Source organism: Macaca nemestrina, chromosome 4 (assembly GCF_043159975.1).
Source record: "Macaca nemestrina isolate mMacNem1 chromosome 4, mMacNem.hap1, whole genome shotgun sequence".
Lineage (NCBI taxonomy): Eukaryota > Metazoa > Chordata > Mammalia > Primates > Cercopithecidae > Macaca > Macaca nemestrina.
In genome coordinates this window covers 105,813,490-105,835,303 of record NC_092128.1, presented here as the reverse complement: position 1 = coordinate 105,835,303, position 21,814 = coordinate 105,813,490, and the positions used below count along the sequence as shown (strand labels likewise).

Sequence of the window (21,814 nt, the reverse complement as noted above, 5' to 3'; positions counted from 1 at the left end):
AACATTTATAAATCGACACTTCGAACTTCTATAGTGATATCAGGATGCATTTTTTAGTCACCTTCATCCAGCACCTTGTTAAAAACTATTGATACACGATGACCAAGACAGGCTGAAATCATGACTCTTCCAGATGTCATTTTGTTCACACAAACTTTTTCGACAGCTATTTTAACTTGCCGTTTTTCCCCCACAAATTTATTTCAGGAGTAAGGGGTGATGCAGTGAAAAGTTGGGGTTTTAAAAATTATTATTATTATTATTATTATTAAGATCCACGAAGAGGCTTCTAATAGCCAGACCAACTGGCTGGAAAAGAGAACAAATATTTACATGTACAGCTTGAGTGTGTATGTCAGCCTGAGTTTACACGGCTCCAAGCGAAGCGGATTACCCTGCGAATTCAGAGAATTTGAGTTATTCAGGCTGAGTAGGGCTAATAGGACGCCCTCCAACAAGGCCGTGGGAAGTCCTGGTCACAGCCGCCTTTGTAAAACCAGAGGGGTCCGTGTCCGCTTAGTCCGGGCGCTACCATAAGGTTCGCACTCTCCCACGGCGCGTCGCGTGGTCACTGTAGGGCTCCGCGCCCTGACCTTCGCCTTCCTTTCGGCAGCCGCCCCATTTTCCAGGGTCCCTCTAGGGAAAAGAGGAGCCCCAGGTTAGAGACGCACTGGTGAGGAGCAGAAGCAACGGTTCTGAGAGCAGCATCCTTTGCCAAATGCCCGCAGCTCTCGCTAAGCTTATCTTTCTCAGGGCTGCATTTGCTCAGCCCCACTGTCAAGGAGATCAAATTTGGGACCATCGAACGAGAGTCCCAGCCCTGGGATCTGCCCCGAGTATGGACCTGGCCAGTTGGCGCCGGTTCAGAGGCGCCGGATTCCGCTCTAGTGAGCGCTTCCCTACTTTTTTTTGGAACTTTGAGCGCAGGTAAGAAAAAGAATGGAAAAAGTGAGAACTCCCGAGGCTTCCTCTGGTCTGGTCATAGCTTCCCCAACTGGGCCATGCCCGGATCGCGGGCGTTAGGCCGCGATGATGGGTCCTCTCCCGACAGCGCGCACCGCCCTCCCGCCCGGGGCTGCGAGACCAGGCGGGGGTGTCCATGGCCGCTGCGTCAGCCTAGTGGAGGCACCCTTTTCTCTGAACCTGTGCGGGGCTACGGTACAGCAGGGGCTACAGGCCACGCGGACGCCGCGCCCTAGGCGCGTCTTCAGCACCCGTCCCGCGGCCCCGCCCCCGGCGGCGGAATCAGGAAGCGGTGACGTGGAACTGCGCTGACTGGCTGCGGGCCTCCGGGATCGCCGCCGCCAGCAAATTAAGGCGCAGGGCAGCAAGCGCCAGCGCTCAGTGTCGGTGGCTCCGCGCCGCGCTCCCCTCGCTCGCGCCCTAGCAGCCGCGCTCGGCTGGTGGCTACCTTAGCCTGAGACATCCCGGCTGTCCCCAGCCCCAGAGAGAGGAAGGACACGGAGGGAATGCTCCAGGACCCCAGGACTTTGTGCAGTTGATGCTTGTTTCCGCCTTTGGGCTGTGCAGACTGTCGTCCTGCCGAGCGCCCCGGGGCGTGCGCACCCGCTGTAGTGCTGGGTGGGCCCTCTCCTCTCCGGCTGACCTCGAAGTCTCTGCGGCTCTGGGGCTTTGCGGTGGGGGATAGAGGCCAGTGTGCAGCTCTGGAGAGATTGGAGCTGACACTTCTGGAGTCCCTGGCCCCGCTGTAACTGGTCTCGGAAACTTTGCGCTGTGTTTCGGGTCTTTGTCTCCCTTGGGGAATCTGGACGGCAGTTCGGACGACCCAGTCCCTGGCCAGGACCGCGTGCTGGGGATCATGGAGTTCACGGCATCGCCCAAGCCCCAACTCTCCTCCCGGGCCAACGCCTTCTCCATTGCCGCACTCATGTCGAGCGGCGGCTCTAAGGAGAAGGAGGCGACGGAGAACACAATCAAACCCCTGGGTAAGTTGGGCTACCCGGCTGTCCGCCGAGGACTTGGGGTGCTGCGCATCCGTCTCTGCCCCTGTCCCCTGGCTGCAGGCGGCTCGCAGCAGCGTCTGATGCTCAAATCATGAGCCATACATCGCGGGTGGGAGATTTTTTTCTTTTGGGTCCAGGTTTTCTTTGGAGGCTCCAGTCTGTTGAATGCTATGGGTGTGCATCTTATATCTGGGCCCGTCGGGCTCCCCAGTTTCTAGAATCCATATATCAGATCGGACGTATGGTATGTGTGTATGTTCGTTGGCATAAAAACATTCAAGGAAAAATAATAATAAAACTGCTTTTAAGGCTCAACAGGAGTTACTGTGCATGTAACACCTGCTTGTGCGTTTGAAACCAGGGAGACGCTAAACGACTTCATAAGAAACCAGTTTAATTTTGGTTTTCCTCTGACTTGAATAGACAAAACAAAGCAAGCTCTTTGAAGCCACTGTAAAGCAGAAAAAGCCAGTTCTCCCTGCACGAACCATTTTATTCACTGAAGCTCTATACTTATCACCAAGACATCATTTTATAACTCGTCATTTTCAGTTGAGGTTGGCAAAAACACTAACCAGTAACCATTTCTCACATTTCTCTACTTTTAGTTATATTGTTTGTTTAACAACCTTTACCATTTATAGAAGACACTAGGTTAGGAGTAAAGGGAGAATAGGAATTATGTTTTTCTTAACACTAGTGAATTACATGGAAGAGAACCAGCCCAAGGTAAATATTTAAAAATCTCTTTACAACTCAGAGAAAAAAAGCATTCTCATCATTGCCTCATGGATCCTCAGGAAATAATTATTACACAGCCTGATCATCTGGTATCCCTACAATGTGAAAATCAGATAGCAAACTTAGTTTTTCTTTTTTAACCCTCCCCAATTTTTCTTTTCTTCTCTCTGTCCTTCCCAATACTTTAACATATCACATCCAAAATAATGATAACATGAAGAAAAGGAAGTATTCGAGATAAAAAATAAGGTGCTTGGGCATAAAGAGAGAAGTAAAATTCCTGTAGCTACTTGAAACCAAGGAAAAAGAAACTAGTAGATTTCTAGAAAACAGAATGTCAAAAAAATAAAAGTAAAAAATCTGTCTTCCAAGTTTTCACTCCCTTCCCCTGGTTCTTCCCACTGACCTCCCATCTAAATATAAACCTGCCAAAGAATGGAGACAATCAATCAAACAAACTCCAATTGTTCAGAAAAATATAACTAACAATTTCAAAGTTATATTGTGCAACTTCTCAACATTATGCATTGCTGTTTAGGGGCCCCTGAATACTTTGTAAATATCTCAGTTTGTTACATAGCAGGAAAAGAGGATTTCAGGTGACAATTCCTGACAGAGGTGTAGACAGCAAATTGGGAAACATGCCAGGCCCAGCTGCACTGTCATTTCAACATTACTTCCTTCTCTCTTTATTTTTCTGAGAAAAACCACCTTATATCGAAGTTTGTGACTCTTGAACTTTAAAGCCATGCCCAGCTGACAACTCCAACGCCACCCCCATGCCCACACACACGTAGGCACTAGTCTATAAAATGCGTATCCCTCTCCTGGCTTTTGAGATGGGCTCTGAAAGAACTGGTGTTCTTGTTCCTTACACTGGCCAGTTCAACAGAGGTGACTGCAAGCCAAGGACTCCAGCAAGAAAAACACCTAAAAGTTCTGTTAAGAGAGAATGTGGGACTTTTGTTGAAGCAAACTATAGAGTGGGGAGGGGGATTCCAGTGTGTCCCAGGATTGCCCATTTAAACATGCAAAGTCTATTTAAAAGAACAGCTTCAGTCCGCTGAATCATTTCTATTTCGTTTTCTTCCTTTCCTATTTCCCATCCTGATGCATTGGTCAGTCTGTGGCTTAGGGAGTTTGCCTCTTTCAGTTGTCAGCAAAAAAAAAAAAAAAAAAAATCGTTAAGACTACTTCTTAATTCTCTCCGAAGACATTATGTGAATGTGTTTCTGAAAATATTAGTAGAAAATAAGATTTTGTTATGGTATGGTTTCCTTTCTTTAATCTGAAAAAAATCAGGATGGCAGTTAATTTGATTATTCTTAAGTTAAAACATTTTCATTGGTTGGATTATCATTGCATGAGAAGTAAAAGTAAAACCATTCTGTTTCCTGTTTTCTTCATGCAAAGATGTGTAGGAAATAAAACACCTTATGATCTGTGCATGTCCCATATGCCGACACACATCATATACATGCACATACATACATTTAGAACTGGCTTTGATTTCTTGAGGACTCTTAAGAGATCAACTTCACATTGCAAATTCAAGTAGTTTCTTTTTTAAGGGATGGAAGATAATTGGGACAATTACAAAAGTCTCCCTGTATTCCATCAAAGTGACTGGTGTAGTCCGAGGCCCTTATCAGCTGTGGGGGAGAATGTTTGGTTCACAGGCAGCAGTATTCCAGCCTGGTGGTGGATGGCGGAGCATTCTTCTCACTTTAATACACTGCTGGCTTGGGTTTGAGGTGGTTTTCCTCACTTCTAGGACCTTTTTGGGAGACAGAAAAATTTTATACATCACCCCTCAAGTAATTCTTCTAAGCCTCTTCTGAAAATGGCCCACAGAACCTGCTCCTGTGATTTAGCAAGTTGTATGCTAACATCTTTCATAAGATCTCGGGCTGGGAGGAATATTACAAAAATGTTCTAACTCTCATCATAAAGGTTACAAAACTGAAAGTCAGGCACAGAGGTGAAGTGACTAAACATTCCCCATTTTTCTTTCACCCTCCTATCCTCCTTTCCTTTTCTCTTATGGAGAGAGGGCTCCAGGAAGGAAGGGAAAGTTCCTCTCCAAGTGAGGAAGGTGCTGATCTCTTTGCTCCTTTGGTCTCTCCATGGAGAAAAATTTCTCCTGGTTGTCAAAGAGGCAGGACTGGCATCAGTTCCATGAGCTACAAAGTTCAGAATTTGGAAGAGATGACAATAGGAATATTTGCTTTGCATGCTTCATGCTCATCACCTTTCCCTCATGATCATCACCTTTCCCTTCTTCCTCTCTTACATTTTTGTTTCCCAAAGTCGCTTGCAGTACTGGTGGAGACAAGTAGTCATTCTAGAACTCACCAATTTGGTCAGGAAACACTGGGCATGCTACTCTGTGGGAATCCCAGGTAATTTTATACAGTATACAGTGATAGGTCATTCCTGGAGCCCTGCTTGGAGTTTCTGAGCTTAACTTTTCCTGAGTCAAATCCAAGTGACCATTTTGGTTATGCTGTTCTTTCCAGATCGTTCCTTGTTGAACAGTGTCAGCTGTCATTCACAATTCTCTTTGCCTCCAGAGCAATTTGTGGAGAAGTCGTCCTGTGCCCAGCCTCTGGGTGAGCTGACCAGCCTGGATGCTCACGGGGAGTTTGGTGGAGGCGGTGGCAGCAGCCCGTCTTCCTCCTCTCTGTGCACTGAGCCGCTGATCCCCACCACCCCCATCATCCCCAGTGAGGAAATGGCCAAAATCGCTTGCAGCCTGGAAACCAAGGAGCTTTGGGACAAATTCCATGAGCTGGGCACCGAGATGATCATCACCAAGTCTGGCAGGTAGTTGGGACTTGGCGGTTGGGGGTAGAGAGTCAGGACACTCCCTGGGGAGCTGAGGGTGCTTCCAGGAACTGGATGAGAGCTGGCTGGTCGTGGAGCAGAGAGACAGCTGAGCTCCAGGGCAGCTTCTTTCCACCAGCTTGCATTAAGAGCTACAGGATGTCTAGTCATTTGCGTTCTCAGGATTTGGTCATGGGAAGTTCCACCCTGCCTTTGTTGAGAAGGGCACAGGGACCAGGGAGGCACACTAAGCCTGAAGGGTGTGGTCTGCTTTCCCTGGAGCTGGAGAAGGTTTGGTGGGTGGAGGGTCGGGATCTGGAAGGAGGAGGAATTTGTGCCAGGGGTGCCTGGTGAGCTGCTGGATGCTTCTAGATAGGTGAGTAGCTTCCCTTTTATCAGCTTCAATTTGCAAAAGCTGCCAGCTCCCATTAAAGACTGAAATTAAAACCTGGGCGGAAGAATGAAATTTGAAACGATAAAATTCCCTGTAGAAAGGAGCACTGCTCGGGGCCTCTTGGCGCCAGAGCCGGGCGGGCTTTGGCCAGGCAGGAAGCTGCAGGGCTGCAGGGAGGTTGGGATGGGGCAGAGGCCGGCAAAACTTGGTGGCTCTAGCTCTTGGGACTGCAGAAAATACCTGCAGGGTCTCTGAGAAATCCTTCCCAGAAACCTTGGCTTTTGGCTTTTGTTTTGCAAGAGCAGAGTTTTCTGGCTGGGATGCGGGTAAGTTGTGTGACTGGGCCAGCTCCAGGGACGTCGGTTCCTTGGACACTTAAAGTGCTTGATTGTTAAAATGAATAGGGTTTTCCCTAATCACAGACCTTCTGGTGTTAAAACATACCCCCACCTCCACCCACACCTTTTCACCTAGCAATTAACACTTGCAAAGGTGACTCTTAAAATTATCTAGGCTTGGAAGAAAACCCTGTCTCTGTATTCACTTCTCTGAGGCTGTAAACAAAACAAAAGAGGGGTTTGTGGACCGGATAGAGAGGGGAGTCAGACCCTTTCCCTCCCTCCCTTCCTCTCTTCCTAATTCAGGCCAGTTTATTAGGCAGCATAAACAGGGCCCATTCTCTGTCTCTCTCTGTCAGGAGGATGTTTCCGACCATCCGGGTGTCCTTTTCGGGGGTGGATCCTGAGGCCAAGTACATAGTCCTGATGGACATCGTCCCTGTGGACAACAAGAGGTACCGCTACGCCTACCACCGGTCCTCCTGGCTGGTGGCTGGCAAAGCCGACCCGCCGTTGCCAGCCAGGTTCGTGCCTCCGGATTTTTCACCGAGAAAATTGTTAACGCTTCTGTCAGAATGTTTCTGGCTTGTGTGAATTTTAAGCAAGTGTGTTTTTAAAGCAACGGGCTCTGGCAAGAGAGCATTCCAAGCCTGGACACTCCAGGATTGACTACACAAAATATGGGCTAGGCTCTGAGAAAGGTAGTTTGTGCATAGAGAAAACACTATCTTTAAGTTTATGTTTCGTTAGGCAGCAATTCATTTCAAAGTTTTTCTTAAATTTCAGTTAGAAATGTGGACCCATTTTGTATAAATATAAATATAAATATAGACATCCTCTAATTGCTGCTTAAAACCAGAGTGAATAAACCTACTGATGAAATGGTTGTCCTAAAATTATTTTTAGAAGAGTGTATGTTAGTAAAATGGTTGCTTATAGTATTTGTTAATCATATAGTTATAACTGCATATAATAAACACCATTTAGGTAAAATTCAGTTGTTTTTGACCAATAAAGGTTCAGAGATTTTTAAGTTAAAAAAAAAAAAAGCTGTTTTATTTTCTCCTTTTATAATTTTAGTGGATGAATGTAATTCAATAACAGGTTCTTTTACATGAAACATTCCTCAGTTAACTTATTAGGGATCATGCATATTTACTCTTGTGAAATTCATTGCTAATACAGTTTTTCCAGGAGTACCATCCTTAAAAAAGCACATGCAAACCTTTACTATTATTGTTTTAACCAAATGAGCATTCTAACAGGAAAACATACACTTGCTTATATGAAGAATAATAGATGAAGTTACAGGAATGTAACTGCCTACTTTAATACAAAACAAAACATATTTGCTGACTTTATATTTGGGATTTTAAAACCCAGCTTCATAACTTTTCTTTAATGACTAATTTTTGTTGTTTATGTTTAATGAGTAATTTTTGTTGTTTAATGACTTTTTGTGATTGATTGAAAGTTTATATCAGAGCTAAGAATTTATTTAAATGTACAGATTAGGGAACTGTTAAATTACGGCTGGTACTTTGTGTCTAGTCTGGAGTCATAGTCAAGACAGAGAATCAACAGACAATTACACATATGGTTCAGATAGAATATTCAGCTTAATTAGTAGTTTATTGTATTATTGAGCTTATCATATGCTAAGTGCACTAGAAAAGAGATTAAAAGCAATCTCTTAGAGTTTTCCATTCTCGGAAGAGACTAGAAAGGGCGTCTTCCCAGCCCTTTCAAATCAGTATATTAAATAACTGTCAAGACTAAGAAAATCTAAAAAACAATTGCTGCTGGGTTTTTTTTTTAGTTGAGTAAGATTCACCAGTTTATAATAGATATTAAAATTAATAAAATTAGTGTTCTTTTCTATTTACTATTAAATAGTTTACTATTATTCTTGAGCTTCCTTCCAAACTTTTCAATATCATTTTAAACCGGAGAGAGTATTTTAGCAGATTCCTAACCATTTTGTATAAGCAAACCCTCCTTTTTTTTTTTTTTTTTTTTGCCTTCCAGTCTTTCCTCTAAGAAGTTAATCACTCTTATTAAACATACATTTTCTTCCTATCTGAAGGTATGGGGAGCTGATGCAGGCCAGCAGGACTTTGGAAATATGACATGCCCTGTTTATGTTACTAATCTGCTCTGGTTGGAGAAGAAAAGTGTGTACCAATACACTATCTTAACTGAAGCATGTTTAAGCTATTGCTGGAATTTTAAGTCCCTGGGGGACTTGAGAGGAGGGGCTTCCTGTATATTTTTTTCATTAATCCTAGTTCAGCTTTTTTAGATTGATATTAAATAAAAATGTTTAGCTTATGGGATAAAAATATTATAGATAATTTAGCAACTATTTATTATTATTAAAATAAATAGTTTGCTATTTATCTGTCTCCATAAGAGAAAAGCAAAGAACTTGGGAGTTGATAATTTTTGTACTGATGACAAAAATTTCCCATGGTTTTAGGACTTTGAAGCATTTTATTTCAGGCTGAAGTTCATTGGTCAGTCATTCCTAATCAGAAGAAATAATGCTTGACAATATCAATTGATTGTAATAATAAGCAAGATATTACTTACAATCTAAAATAATGTTACATTTTCATATAGGACATCTCCTTTTCTTTAAAGCACATAATATTTAAATACATTAATATTTTATTAACAGCTATAACATGGTAAATGTGATCCTTAAAGAGGGAACATTTCATCAACTTTAAGACTTTAAATAATGTTGAATATTTTAGAGGGAGGAATGTGGTTCTGATCAGTAAAACAACTGCACCTATAAAGCTATAGTCTTGGAAGGATGGTACTTGAAAAGTGATTGTGTTATCAAAGAATAATTGAAAGGCAACTGTGAGCACTCCTCCTAAAAACAGTGGAATTAACAGGCAGGCAAATGCCTGAAGCCTTTACAGTTTCTCTGTAGGTCTGGTAAGAATCTTTGGTGCTGTCAACCTTTTTGTGCATTGCTCCTGGCGGACTTTGTGAGTTTAAGCATTTGTATAGAATTCTTCTATTCTTAGTCTTCTGTATGACAAACCATGGCACAGATTTCTTGTTCTTTACATGAATAGTACAAAGAAGATTTTATGACTTCTATCCCTTGCTTTTGCCCTAGTAAAAATATTTATGTTTAATTGTAGTTATAAGGATCCTATATAAAATTTAGGTGTAAATAACCTGTTACGTGGATAAAGGAATTTGTCCTATAAAATCAAGGATTTTGCTTCCCCCTCATTAGTTCTGTAGTCTCTCTCTGACTTCAGAAAGACTTAAGTCAAGAAGATACCAGGATGCGGGCTTACAAAGAGCTGCATTTAAGTCGATTATCACAGGTAGAAAAAGTGACCTGCATTTAACTGTGAGTGAGTAAAAGATTGCCTTGCATGTAGCAACTGATCAATAAATGATAAACAAATTTTTCCCATCCAAGTGAGAGCTTTTTTTGGCTTGCACTGTTTACAAATAAATAAATTGAATAATGTGAAGTGTGTCTAGCTTGTTTTAACTCTCATTCAGTGAGCACATAAACAGATAATGGTGAAAGTGGTAGTGTTTAATGTAACAGGAAGAACAGAATGCCAGCTGGCCTCTGGACTACTGGAAGTTCTCCATGTCCCTATATTAAAATTACTCCGTCTTGTATTTACTAAGAACACAAACTTTAAACCTTCAAGTTTAAATAAATAGATTCTCTAAAATTATTTTCTTGTTTAAATTATTTACGTTTTCATTGTTATTTAAGAGACGTTTATAATAGGAACTTATGCAATTAGTGTAAGCTAGTTTTTCTTTTGAAAGCACTTTCAAAAAGAAGATACTGCGTTTGATCGAAGCAGACCAGTAGTGGACTAGATAGATGAACACACACACACACACACCCCTTTAAAAAATGGCTTGCTCAGCTTTTAATAGAAAATTTGTTAAGTATTATCTCATTTAGATAATTGGTACATGAAGAAATACATTAGACATTTTAGAGTTGTTTTGACATTGCAACAGTAATAAATTTGACATATATGGGGCGGTAAAATTTACCACTTATACATGGTTTATGTGTTCCCTTAGAATTAGAACATTTTATAACCCACAGAGACAGACTTTTTAAAAAAGTCTCAATAGTTTTCTCCTAACTTTCTTAGGCTCTATGTGCACCCAGATTCTCCTTTCACTGGGGAACAACTACTCAAACAGATGGTGTCTTTTGAAAAGGTGAAACTCACCAACAATGAACTGGATCAACATGGCCATGTAAGTACCGTGCTTTGGACTGTGCAGGTTCCCTGAGATGGAATGGACAAGTCACACAAAACTGTCTCTCTCTGAGTCCCTTCCTGCCTTCCCTCTCCCCTTCCCACCTTCTATCTCTGAGTCATTTTATGGGAACATTTGTGTGTTCTTCAGGGGACTTTGACTGATTTTGTTAATAGGTCATTTACAGGGATGCTATGCCGTATGCCATTTCTATGCAAGAGGGTCAGGGATCTTCTGTCCCATGGAACTCCTAGGCTTCTGAAATTGCTGTACCACCAGAGCCAAGTAAACTAAGGGAATATACATTTTTTGGAGGCTACTATAGCCTGTTGTTGGGTTAAGCATCTAATTTCTGTCAGCCGCATATCAGATAATAAAACCTAAAGAGAATAGGGCTAGGACCTCTGATGGGGGTTTCCCAAAGTGTGTTCTATAGAACATATAGATGAAATAACAAAAGGATTTTATGTCCAGATCAGTTTGGGAAAGTGCTGTTTACTCATTATGTAACCTTTTTTTTTTTTTTTGGAGAGTTTCATGAATATTAAAGCATAAAGAAGCCCTGTATTAAAAACAAAACAATTTGATTTTGTGTCAGTATAAAGTTTATGAATGTGGAAAAAAGAAAAATTAACTCTGTGTTCTTATCAGTAGTTTAATAGAACAAATAGTCATTGATGCAGGTCCTTACATATTTGATAAAATGCCTTTTTAAGGCACTGCTGGGATGTTACTTCATGCTCTTAAATAAAGATTCACATAAAAATTCTGTCTTAGATTTTATGCTAAGAGAACTTTAGATAAACTTCCATAATTTTTTCTTCTTTTAATAATTTTTAATTGATACATAATAATTGTACGTATTTATGGGGTACATGTGATATTTGAATACATATATACAATGTGTAAGGATCAAATCTGTGCAATTTAGAGGAAGTGTTTGAAGACCTTCTCAACAAAGATGGTCATAAGTAGACAATAAGAAAGTTCCAGGTTTGGTTTCAAATGGTTGGATTAGACCTGGAACCAAATAAATCACTTTAGGCACTAGCACTACCCCTCTGCCCACAGGAGACCGTGTTTATTAAAACCAAGTCAGGGTAGCCACTTAACTCAGGACTCTGCTGGTGGTGCTGTTGGGATATTGGAAGTAGCTTAATATGCTTCTGTTTTTTTATGTGTTGAAAAAGAAAGTTGATCTTTATCTTTAAGGTTATTGGCATAATTTTCTTTTTTTAAAATATGCTTCCACTTATAAATTTTTTTTTACAGGTTAAAATTTATGAAGTATGGAGTGATTTTTTGTAGGTCAGTGATCATTCTTAACGTCATTTATATTAAAATTTCTTGAACTTTAATGGAAATTTTTGCAGGGATAAATGAAATTCTTTTACGATTCTAGAATTTTCTATATATGAAATTTTTAGAGGAATTATTTGAGTCTTTCCAAAAATACTTGAGAGCCATTTTGAGATCAGTTGTCCATAATTGAAATGCTTTTCTTTTAGCATCAGCTTCGTTGGGTAGTAATAGCTCTAAACTAGATTTCAGAAGCTCTAGGGTCTAGCCTGGATATACCAAGATTATACCTTAAAAAAACTGGTTAGTCTTAGATGGTTGCTTATATGCATTTTAGATTTAAAACTTTTATAGTGGTCAGGCACGGTGGCTCACACTGTAATCTCAGCACTTTAGAGGTTGAACTGGGAAGATTGCTTGAACCACGGAGTTTGAAACCAGCCAGAGCAATGTAGAGAGAGCCTATCTCTATGAAAACGAAACAAAACAAAAAATTAGCTGGATGTGGTGGCATGCACTTCTAGTCCCAGCCACTTGGGTGGCTGAGGTGGGAGGATCACTTGGGCCTGGGAGGTCGAGGCTACAGCGAGTTGTGATTGTGCCACTGCAAGTCAGCCTGGATGACAGAGCAAGACCCTGTCCCCCCAAAAAATTATATTTAATATAACCCTTTATCACCAGAATTAGTGTATTCTGAAAACTATTAATACAAGGAAAGATTTTTAGATCCTGTGTTGTTAAGCTAACTTCTTTGAATAGGTTCTGAAGAAGCCTCTCTTACAGATGCAGTTTTAGTTTCAGAAAAGGAAACTTTTTTATTCTCAAGAATTATTTCTTGAGTGAAGCAGAGTCTACATTTCTATTAGTGTTCCTTAGTCCTCAAGTCACAGGAGGGCTTGAGCAGAGAGTCAAGGAGCCCTGGGGTCTTAGAGGCTCAGTCTGGTGTCTGAGTCTGTCCAGTAACCTTCCCCAAAGGAAATTAACATTCAGGTGGTAGAACTGGCGGAAGAAGAAGCTTATTTAAAGCTTAGGGCATATTCCATTTTGGTATGTGTATGTATGGGTGACTGGGTATGATGTGAAAATTCTTCCTATCTTCTCAGTAGAATATATGATGAATGTTAATTTTTTTCTTATTTTAGTGATAGGAAGAAAATATTTGGTTTTGTTACTTCAACTTTATTCAAGCATTTGGCTGAGGATCAATCGCTTGAAATCCTTGGAATAAATGCATTAGACAAAGAGATCATATTATCATTCAAAAACATTATTTTGATTCATTTAAAGATCTCCTTTGTTTCAGTTATTCCTGTTCCAGTTTGAGATCATAAAAAGGCAGCATGTTCAAAATTCAATTGCAGTTGAAACCCTGTAACTTTAGGTTGCCTTACACCTCAGCATAGAGAGTGAGCGATTATATATCAGTTATCCCACAGTGACTAGTATTCAACTCTGCTAAAGTCAATTGGCAGAAACACTCATGCCCCACACCCAGGTTAGCCAAGAAAGCCAGGGAGCCATCAGTTGCATGACTAGCAGCAGCAACCAGCAGAGTGCCATTGGTCCTGCCAGGCTGTTTATCGTGTGATGTCACCTGAGAGTTGCGCTCTCTGCTAGCTCCTTGGAGAGGAGGGCATACAATGTGAGCCCTCTCATCCCCAGAAAGACATACCCCCAACTTTTGCAGACTTAGATAGCTGTCTGAATGGCAGGAGGGAAGATGTGAGAAACCTTTTCTATCTGAAATTGAATTTTATTGCCCTGATGCATAATGGCTAGCTTTTATATTTTATTTAAAAGATATATGAAAAATACTATCTCTTGGCTGCCTTGTTAACGAGGGTGTGTTTATGATTTCTGAGTACTTGGCAACTTTTACTGGCTACAGAATGGAAGATGGCTATCATGATTCAAGTTTGGTTTAATAACTGGAAGTTAGAAATCAAGGAAGCTGTCATAAATACTCCTTCTATTACTAATAATAATACAGTTCACATTTACTGAGCACTTCCTGTTTCCTGTGTGCCAGCCCTATGAGGTTAGTACTGTTTTTGCATGTGAGAAAACTAGGAACTGGGGAGATGAGATTACTTGGCTCAGGATTAAAGCACTAGAAACTGACAGATTCAAAATTTTAACCCAAGTCTGTCTAACACCACACTGCTTTTCTAAACTCTTTTATTTTTTTCTCCATAAATAATAGTCTGGCCTCTTAGAATATATGATTTCTTATTCTAGAAAATTTAGACTTGCATCCTTTGGTCTAACTTGACTAGCAAACCAAAAGTATTTAAAAGACTATTTTTAAAAATAGGTGAAACTTATCCTTCAGATGACCCCTCCCCCTACCATTTTAGAAAGCACACTTGAAACAACCTGTGTGGTTTGCAGTTGTTTTGGTAAAATGTGATTCACAACAATGACTCTGCAGGATCTTGTGAAAATGATTTGCCTTAAGGCTGGAAAGGGTAGATCCGTATCTTAAAATTGACTTTGAAATTGTAGACTATTTGGTTCCTTCTTGCCTCACTGTAATTTCGCCTGTTTAGCAGTATAAGTATGTAAAATTCAGTACTTGCCATCTTTTTGTTGTAGATAATTTTGAACTCAATGCATAAGTACCAGCCAAGGGTGCACATCATTAAGAAGAAAGACCACACAGCCTCATTGCTCAACCTGAAGTCTGAAGAATTTAGAACTTTCATCTTTCCAGAAACAGTTTTTACGGCAGTCACTGCCTACCAGAATCAACTGGTGAGTGTACAGTTCACAATTTAGTTCCTGCATAAGAGAAGGATTTAGGAGGTTCTTACATTTTCTTGGAGAGAAGAGATATCCCAGTACTCAAAATGGATGTTCTCTTTGCAGAGAGCTATTGAGTTTCAGTGCTAGGACCTCTAAGAGTGTGTTGAATGACTGTGTATTACGCTATATTTTCTAGAATCTCTGTATTATGGGTGAGGTTTTTAACTGCCCACTTCCCCACCCACACTCATCCCAATCTGCTTTCTCACATTTTCTTCTCCAGAAAGTTACTTGCCTCTTTTTCCTCCTTCTGGTAACATGTATAACCATGTTCTTGTTGCTTCATAACATTTAAAGGCTCAGTTTCTCTGCTGAATTAAACACACCTATTCTATCCAACTGCCCAAACTGCTGATACTTGAGATATTTTGTGAGGTTTATTCAGCTATAGTTTAGGGTGAGATAATTCTGGTAAAATGACTTTAAGTGTCTTTTTAGATAGTAAACTATAGTAGTATGTAACATCAAGATATCTGATTTATATTATTGAATTATATGCAAGGTGAGTATCCCTAATACAAAAACCCAAAATCTGAATGCTCCAAAATCTGAAACTTTTTGAGCATTGACATGGCACTCAAAGGAAATGCTCATTGGAGCATTTCGGATTTTAGATTTGTAGATTAAGGATGCTTAACCTGTAAGTATAATGCAAAATTCCCAAATCTGAGAAAATCTGAGATCCAAAATACTTTTGGTCCCAAGCATTTCAGATAAGGGGTACTCAACCTATATTTTTTACTCTCTGTTATACATCATATTTAAGATTAACGCATTTCTGGCCAGGTGCGGTGGCTCACGCCTGTAATCCCAGCACTTTGGGAGGCCAGGGTGGGTGGATTACCTGAGGTCAGGAGTTCAAGACCAACCTGGCCAACATGGTGAAACCCTGTCTCTAGTAAAAATACAAAAATTAGCTGGGCGTGGTGGCAGGTGCCTGTAGTCCTGGCTACTTGGGAGGCTGAGGCAGGAGAATTGCTTGAACTTGGGAGGCGGAGGTTGCAGTGAGCTGCACTCCAGCCTGGTTGACAAAGCGAGACTCCACCTCAAAAAAATAAATAAAATTTAAAAAGGTAAACTTAATGCATTTCTTCATCCATAGGGCTTATTCCAACTTAGTAAATATTTATCAAGGCCATACTAAGGGCCATGTACTGATAGACACTTCCCATACATTTTCTTCTTTTGTGCCTAGCGTAAGCTTAAGGGGCTGTGGCAGTACTAACACTCCATAGGTGAGGAAGCTGAAGCTAAGGGAGGGTGAGTAACTTCTCTCCGTCAGAAAGGACCAGCAATAGAATTCCTTTTCATACGCTTCAGTATAAAAGGAAGTCACATGCTCAGTTTACTTGACACATTCAGTTGTTCATGACCTCTCGGTGCCTTTGTGTCTTGTGTTTGTTTCATTGGTCATAGGTAGCCAAGACTGTTGCTCTCCTCTTGTCTTGATGTTGTTAGGTTTTGGGTTCTGAGTGAGTAGCTGTTAGATGCTGCCTGGCAATGGCTCAGAGTCCAGAGGGGGATGGTCACCTGGAAGCGAGGTGGTGTGGAGACTCTCGGGAAAGGCAAGATGAAGCTGACATCACAGCCAGCCTCACACAAATGAGATAGCAGAAGCCTGGAAAAGGGATGTGGGCACATGGCCAGAGTGGATGCATATAAGACTTACTCTCCTAGGATTTCTGTACAACTTTGAGTAGATTTCATTTCACCAGTGGCTGCTATTTTCCTTACCTATATATTAGGGCCAAGAACTGACCAGACCATTTTAGGGGATTGCTGTGAAGATCAAACATAGTGGTGTGTGTAGGCTTGTTCCAAACAAGCCTTTGGAAGCTGTGGGAAGTTGCTCTGTAAATAAGGCATGTGGTTATGATTGGGCTATCTCAGAAATGTCAAAAGAGAATTTGTCACTATTTGGATTTTAAAATTTTAGTGGCATATTAGTTAATGAGATAAATTAAGGCATAACTGTTATCACGCTGGTCATCTTATAGTAAAGACAAGTATTGTAACCTTTGAATTATCTCCAACATGGTAACACAGGAGTGGAAACATTCACAGAATGCCCAAGCTAAAAGTTGGGGGTTAGATGGAAGCCTTCGAAGGCCTAAAGCACTAATGCTATTTCTCTGAGAATCTGGAACACTGAAACCAGCAATCCTGTTTTTAATTTATTTGAGGACACATGGAATGCAAATATCATAGGCTCCAAAAAGATTCCTAAAACATTCCATTCATTTTACACTAATGGATTTCATAGCTTTTATAATATATACTATGCTAATATAACAATTTAAATTTATGCTAACTTAAGAAACCTTATTGATGTTTGGGAATGACATAGACACTTGTCATGTGGAAACCTCATTCCTTTTATCATAATTCTTTTTAAAGAGGGCCAAAGCAAGAAGAGGTAAATTGTTTTCTTCTTTATTTTTTTAGTGAAAATTATAGAGACAAAGAAAAATTAAAATTTCTAGTAAACTTTAAAGTATAATGCCTGAGATTTGGTTTAATAGGTGAGACAACAAGCCTGCCTAAGTGTTGGTGGGACCTCTCATATCATAGGAGGGTCTTATTTACATAATACAATAACAATAACTACCATTTGGGTGCTTACTATGTGCAAGACAGTACTTGAATTCATAATCATACTTGATCTTCTCAACGATATTGTGAGATAGGAACAATCGTAATTTTATTCAGCATCATACAGTTGGGGTAATTGAGGGACGAGTTAAAATTTAAGTCATATGAAGTGACCTTGCTCCTCCCATTGCAGATTTGAATTCAGGTGGTTAAGATTCAAGAGGGGGTGCCCTTAACCTCTAAGCTGTGAGTGAAGAAGCAGAACTTCACCCCCTCTCAGCTCTTGGCCCTGATAGACTCTGAGATGTCAATTTTAGAGGGCATCAACTCTTTATGCTCTTTTTTTTTTTTTTTTTTAACAAATGTGCTGCTCACACCACACATCAGCAAGTGTAACACGATGATGATCATCTTAAACAAGAGGTCAGAATATCTGCTAGTACTCACTGCATCCAACTGGAGCCACATCTTTAATGACATTTTCTCATTCTTGTTTTTCAACTCAATTTTTTATTTAGAACAAATTTCAGATATACAAAAAACTAAACAAATAGTAAAATGAACCTCACATGCCTTCCACCCCGATTCAGCAATGCCAAATTTTCTTTTTCCCCAAATTTTCTCTTTCCTCCCTCTCCCTCTCTCTATATGCATATGTACTTCCCCTCTTCCTTCCCATTTTCTTCCCTCCCCTTTTAAAACTAAGTTGCATGCCTCATGACACTTCTAAACACTCTGTAAGCCTATTCTGACAATTAGGACATTATTTTTGTAATCCCAACATCTTTATCACAGTTAAGAAAATTTATAAGAATTTGTTCTTTGTATCACCTAATATTCAGTTTATATTAAAATTTTCAGGATAGACCAACTGTCCCCAAACCCCCTCTGAACTAGGATCCAGTTAAAATTCATGGTTTGGATTTATTACTTTTAATTTAGAAAACTCTTTCCACATTTTTTTCTAAACACCTCATTCAATTCTGACACTGATGCCTTGAAGAAGGCCCCACGAGTCCCGTTTTGTAGAATTAGAAACTGAGGTCAGAGTGGTGAAGACATTCACCCAAGGTCACAAATCTGGTAAGTGACAGAACCAGTATGAGGTTTTGATCTTCTGGGTTTTAATTCCATCTTTTTGGTGACATCATGATAGATTGCAAGGCCAAGGAAGTGGTGACCACTGACAGTGTCATCGAAAACTGACTTTGAAAATGTGGGTAATGGAAATAGGTGAAGATACTAATACACACATTTCAACACAAGTTGCTCCTTTTGCAAAGGTTTATTTCTAATTAATATCATAAATGGCATCAAAATCCAGCCATCAGTGCCCAGCTATTCTTTCTTGCATTAAGTATAAATATGATTAGTATGTCATTTCATTGCTGAGTAACCACAATGAAAGTGACTAAATTCAGAATTAATTTTCTCATAGATACTACTATGTCTGAGTTTAGTTTTCTATATCCACCTTTAAAACCATAGCCCCTTGCACAAAGCCATATGCGTTTAAAATAGAAATCCAGTTAATAGTCAACAATTTGATTAGGTGTCCTAACAGGCCAGTTTTGCAAATGGTTTATAAACCTCGTAAGACCAATCAAAATTCATCTTGTAGGTGCTCAGTAAACGTGTAGTGAATAAATGAACTTGTAGGTTAGCATTTTCATTAGTCCTGTGTCATTTTCTAGAGTTATCTTTGACTCTTTCTAGGCCTTCTACCATCTACTTTGACTTCACTGCTCTACCAAGTTTGTGTAGTAATTTTCCTATAACATACATGCAGCATATAATAGCCTATAACATATAATAAATATATAGTAAATAAAGTAAATATATACTAGGTATAGTATTAGAATTTTCTCACATAAAAAGAACAAAGAGGGAGGAGAAAAGAGAGGAGGATTTAAAAATTCACATTTAGGACCACTTTCATATATCTTAAGCTTTGGATATGACTGCTGTTTTTATGTCTATTGAAATCCAAGTCAGAGTTTCCAAAACAATTTGTGAAAAAAATTCCTCATTTATTGTGCCTTGTAGTTTCATTTATAAGTAATGAAAATAGGACCTTTTATTTGCTGTTTCTTTCTCTGGATTTTGCAAGCGAATGATTGCATTTCTTTACATTATTGGATAAAAGCTAAATACATTACACTTTCAACAAACTATTTTATAATTTAAGATTGAAAGGTCATGCATTGTTTTTGAGCAGGCAGACCATTGCTGTAGAGTTGAAGTGTAGGTCAAGTTTCATTTTTAAATGCCTTTGGTCAGATATTTTCCTGATAATTGGAGAAATGGTCTCTGAGGGCCAGTTTTACCTTGTGGCTGGGAACCCTAGCTGGATTCAGAGTCCAGTGATACTATACAGAATAACCACGGCAAAAGGTCCCCTTCTCTTTTGCACAGCAGGTAGTGTCACAATCTGCCCTCCACACATTTGTTTAAAGATAATAGAGATGCCAAAAGAGTGAACATTCTGGTTAGGAATTGCAAATAATACATGAAAAAGCAGGGTTGTATTTTAGACTGAATTAGTAATTTGGATATATGTAGACCCACACTAAACAGCAGCATTTCTTAAGCACATACTACTAACCATGCTTGTTAGTGTTTTCTCTTGATGAAGTGAGAAACTTTGCTGCTTTTAAGAACTTTTGAGTTATAAAGAAGCCATACCTCTGGTTTCTGTACATTACAATGTTTGGTAGCTGATTTATTTTTGATACTTCTTTTAGGATTACGTTTGATACAGGTGATTTGTTCAACAGCATTACAAGCTGCAGGCATCCTCTCTTCGGACATGAATGAAATGTTGTCCAACTGAAATCACTGTCTGTAACTCAATTTCTTTTTCTCATCACTTCTCAAGTGTTTTGTTTTTTTTTTAGTTATCCCACATTTCATAAAGAGATGTAAAACTACACCTTAAAAAATGAATTTCTTTATAGCTACTGGCCTTTATTTAAATATGGTGGCATAAACTCTACGTCTGACCTTTTAAAATGTATGATTACCTAGAATGTTAAAATTTTGCTATTTAAAAATTATTTTATCTTTAAATTTAAAAAATGAAATACTTTTCCTGTAAATTCATGGTTTCACTTAGTTCATAATTGGTGAAAAGGTGAGATCATATTTCTGACTGTGCTTGTTCTTGAGGTAAAGCTCAACAAATATTTGTGGGGTTCTTATTGTAGACACCCTAGTAGATTCAGAGTCTAGTGACAGTGGGCTACAAGGAACGTGGTGGGCTCACAAAGAAGTTTAATCCACAATCTCTGTGCTGCTAATTATTAATACCCCATAAAAGCTGTTCAGAAATATGTAGCATCAACCCAGAACTCCCATACGATTTTAGTGATAATAAATCCATTCAGGTTTTTTCTGCTCTCATGTGCAAAAGCAATCATTTTCCCTAGAATTAGATTAAGTAGAAATAGAGAAAGTAATTGTTTTGAATTCTTTTTCTAATTAGTACACTAAAATTAAATCATTGCTGTAGTTAATTGATAAATCTGGGTGTATAAGAGCACCTTGTACTATTCTTGCAACTTTCCTGAAGTTTGAAATTATATCAAAATGTAAAGAAATTTCCACTGATACTCCTAGGAATTATGAAAGTTGGATTAAAATGATATTCGAAGTAGATAATTCTCATAATGAGAGAAAATTCGAAGAAATCTGAAAACTCACGTTGAATTTAAGTTACTCCTTTGCTCAGAGTATGGCAGTATTATTAGATATGGTGACACATCAGTTGAGCAACACGTGTTTTGAGAGTATGTATTTTCTATGGTATTAGAGCACTGAAGACTTTAAGATAACTTCTCAATCATATTCTGAACCAATATCTTTATCTTTTGAAAAAAGAACAAGAAATGTGATTTTCAGAATTCTTTTCAGAGATAAAATATGTCAAAAGTCCATCTTTAATCATTAGAACAGATAGGTAATACCTTCTACCCTTTTCGTTTGTAAAGACTCAGAAAAAGCTTGATATATTTATGTCTTAGAGAGATGACTGTAAACGGTTCTTTCAAAATGATTTTTTCATCAGATATATTATCTGTTATATGTAGAAAATTTTATCCATTGGCAAGCCTGTTTACTTTTCAATTTTATAAATGTGCTATTTAAAGGCAGCCTTACCTTTATTGCTCCACCTCACAGTTTCAGTTTGAAATTTTCCTGTGGGTTTGATTCGCCCTTAATGTCTCTAACTGTGTGTTGGAGGTGGTGCCACCTTCTTTAACAACATTTAGAACCAGTTCCAGCTCTGATTAGCTGTGCGTGTCATCCCGACATCTAGCGCAGTGCATGTGCATGGTGATTAATCCTCATTAATTGCTGATGAATTATTGTGAAAGCATATTAATGAACTATAAAGCCCTTCAGAAGTAGAACGTATTTTATATATAGTTGTTCATTACAAAGAGGCATAGCTCATGTCCTGGAGGATTTTAAAATCTTGTTGATATTTGTAATCGTACACTATATTGATTGCCTGGGCTTTAGAAGATGTTTGTAATTTATTTCAAACAAAAAAATATTTTCTCCTTCCCTCCCAAAACTGA

The 21,814-nt window shown here is 39.3% G+C and overlaps 1 protein-coding gene across 1 annotated transcript in view; it reads left to right on the top strand.

The window, feature by feature from the left end:
* The first annotated feature begins 1,339 nt into the window (after positions 1 to 1,339).
* The window catches only part of LOC105475859 (T-box transcription factor 20), a 58,397-nt gene continuing 37,922 nt past the window's right edge, over positions 1,340 to 21,814 (top strand). The window contains exons 1-5 of the mRNA XM_011731408.3: positions 1,340 to 1,946; positions 5,279 to 5,531; positions 6,623 to 6,787; positions 10,424 to 10,532; positions 14,430 to 14,588. Of these exons, the coding sequence (XP_011729710.2) occupies positions 1,820 to 1,946; positions 5,279 to 5,531; positions 6,623 to 6,787; positions 10,424 to 10,532; positions 14,430 to 14,588 (813 nt within the window). The 5' untranslated portion in view covers positions 1,340 to 1,819. The remainder of the gene's footprint in view (positions 1,947 to 5,278; positions 5,532 to 6,622; positions 6,788 to 10,423; positions 10,533 to 14,429; positions 14,589 to 21,814) is intronic.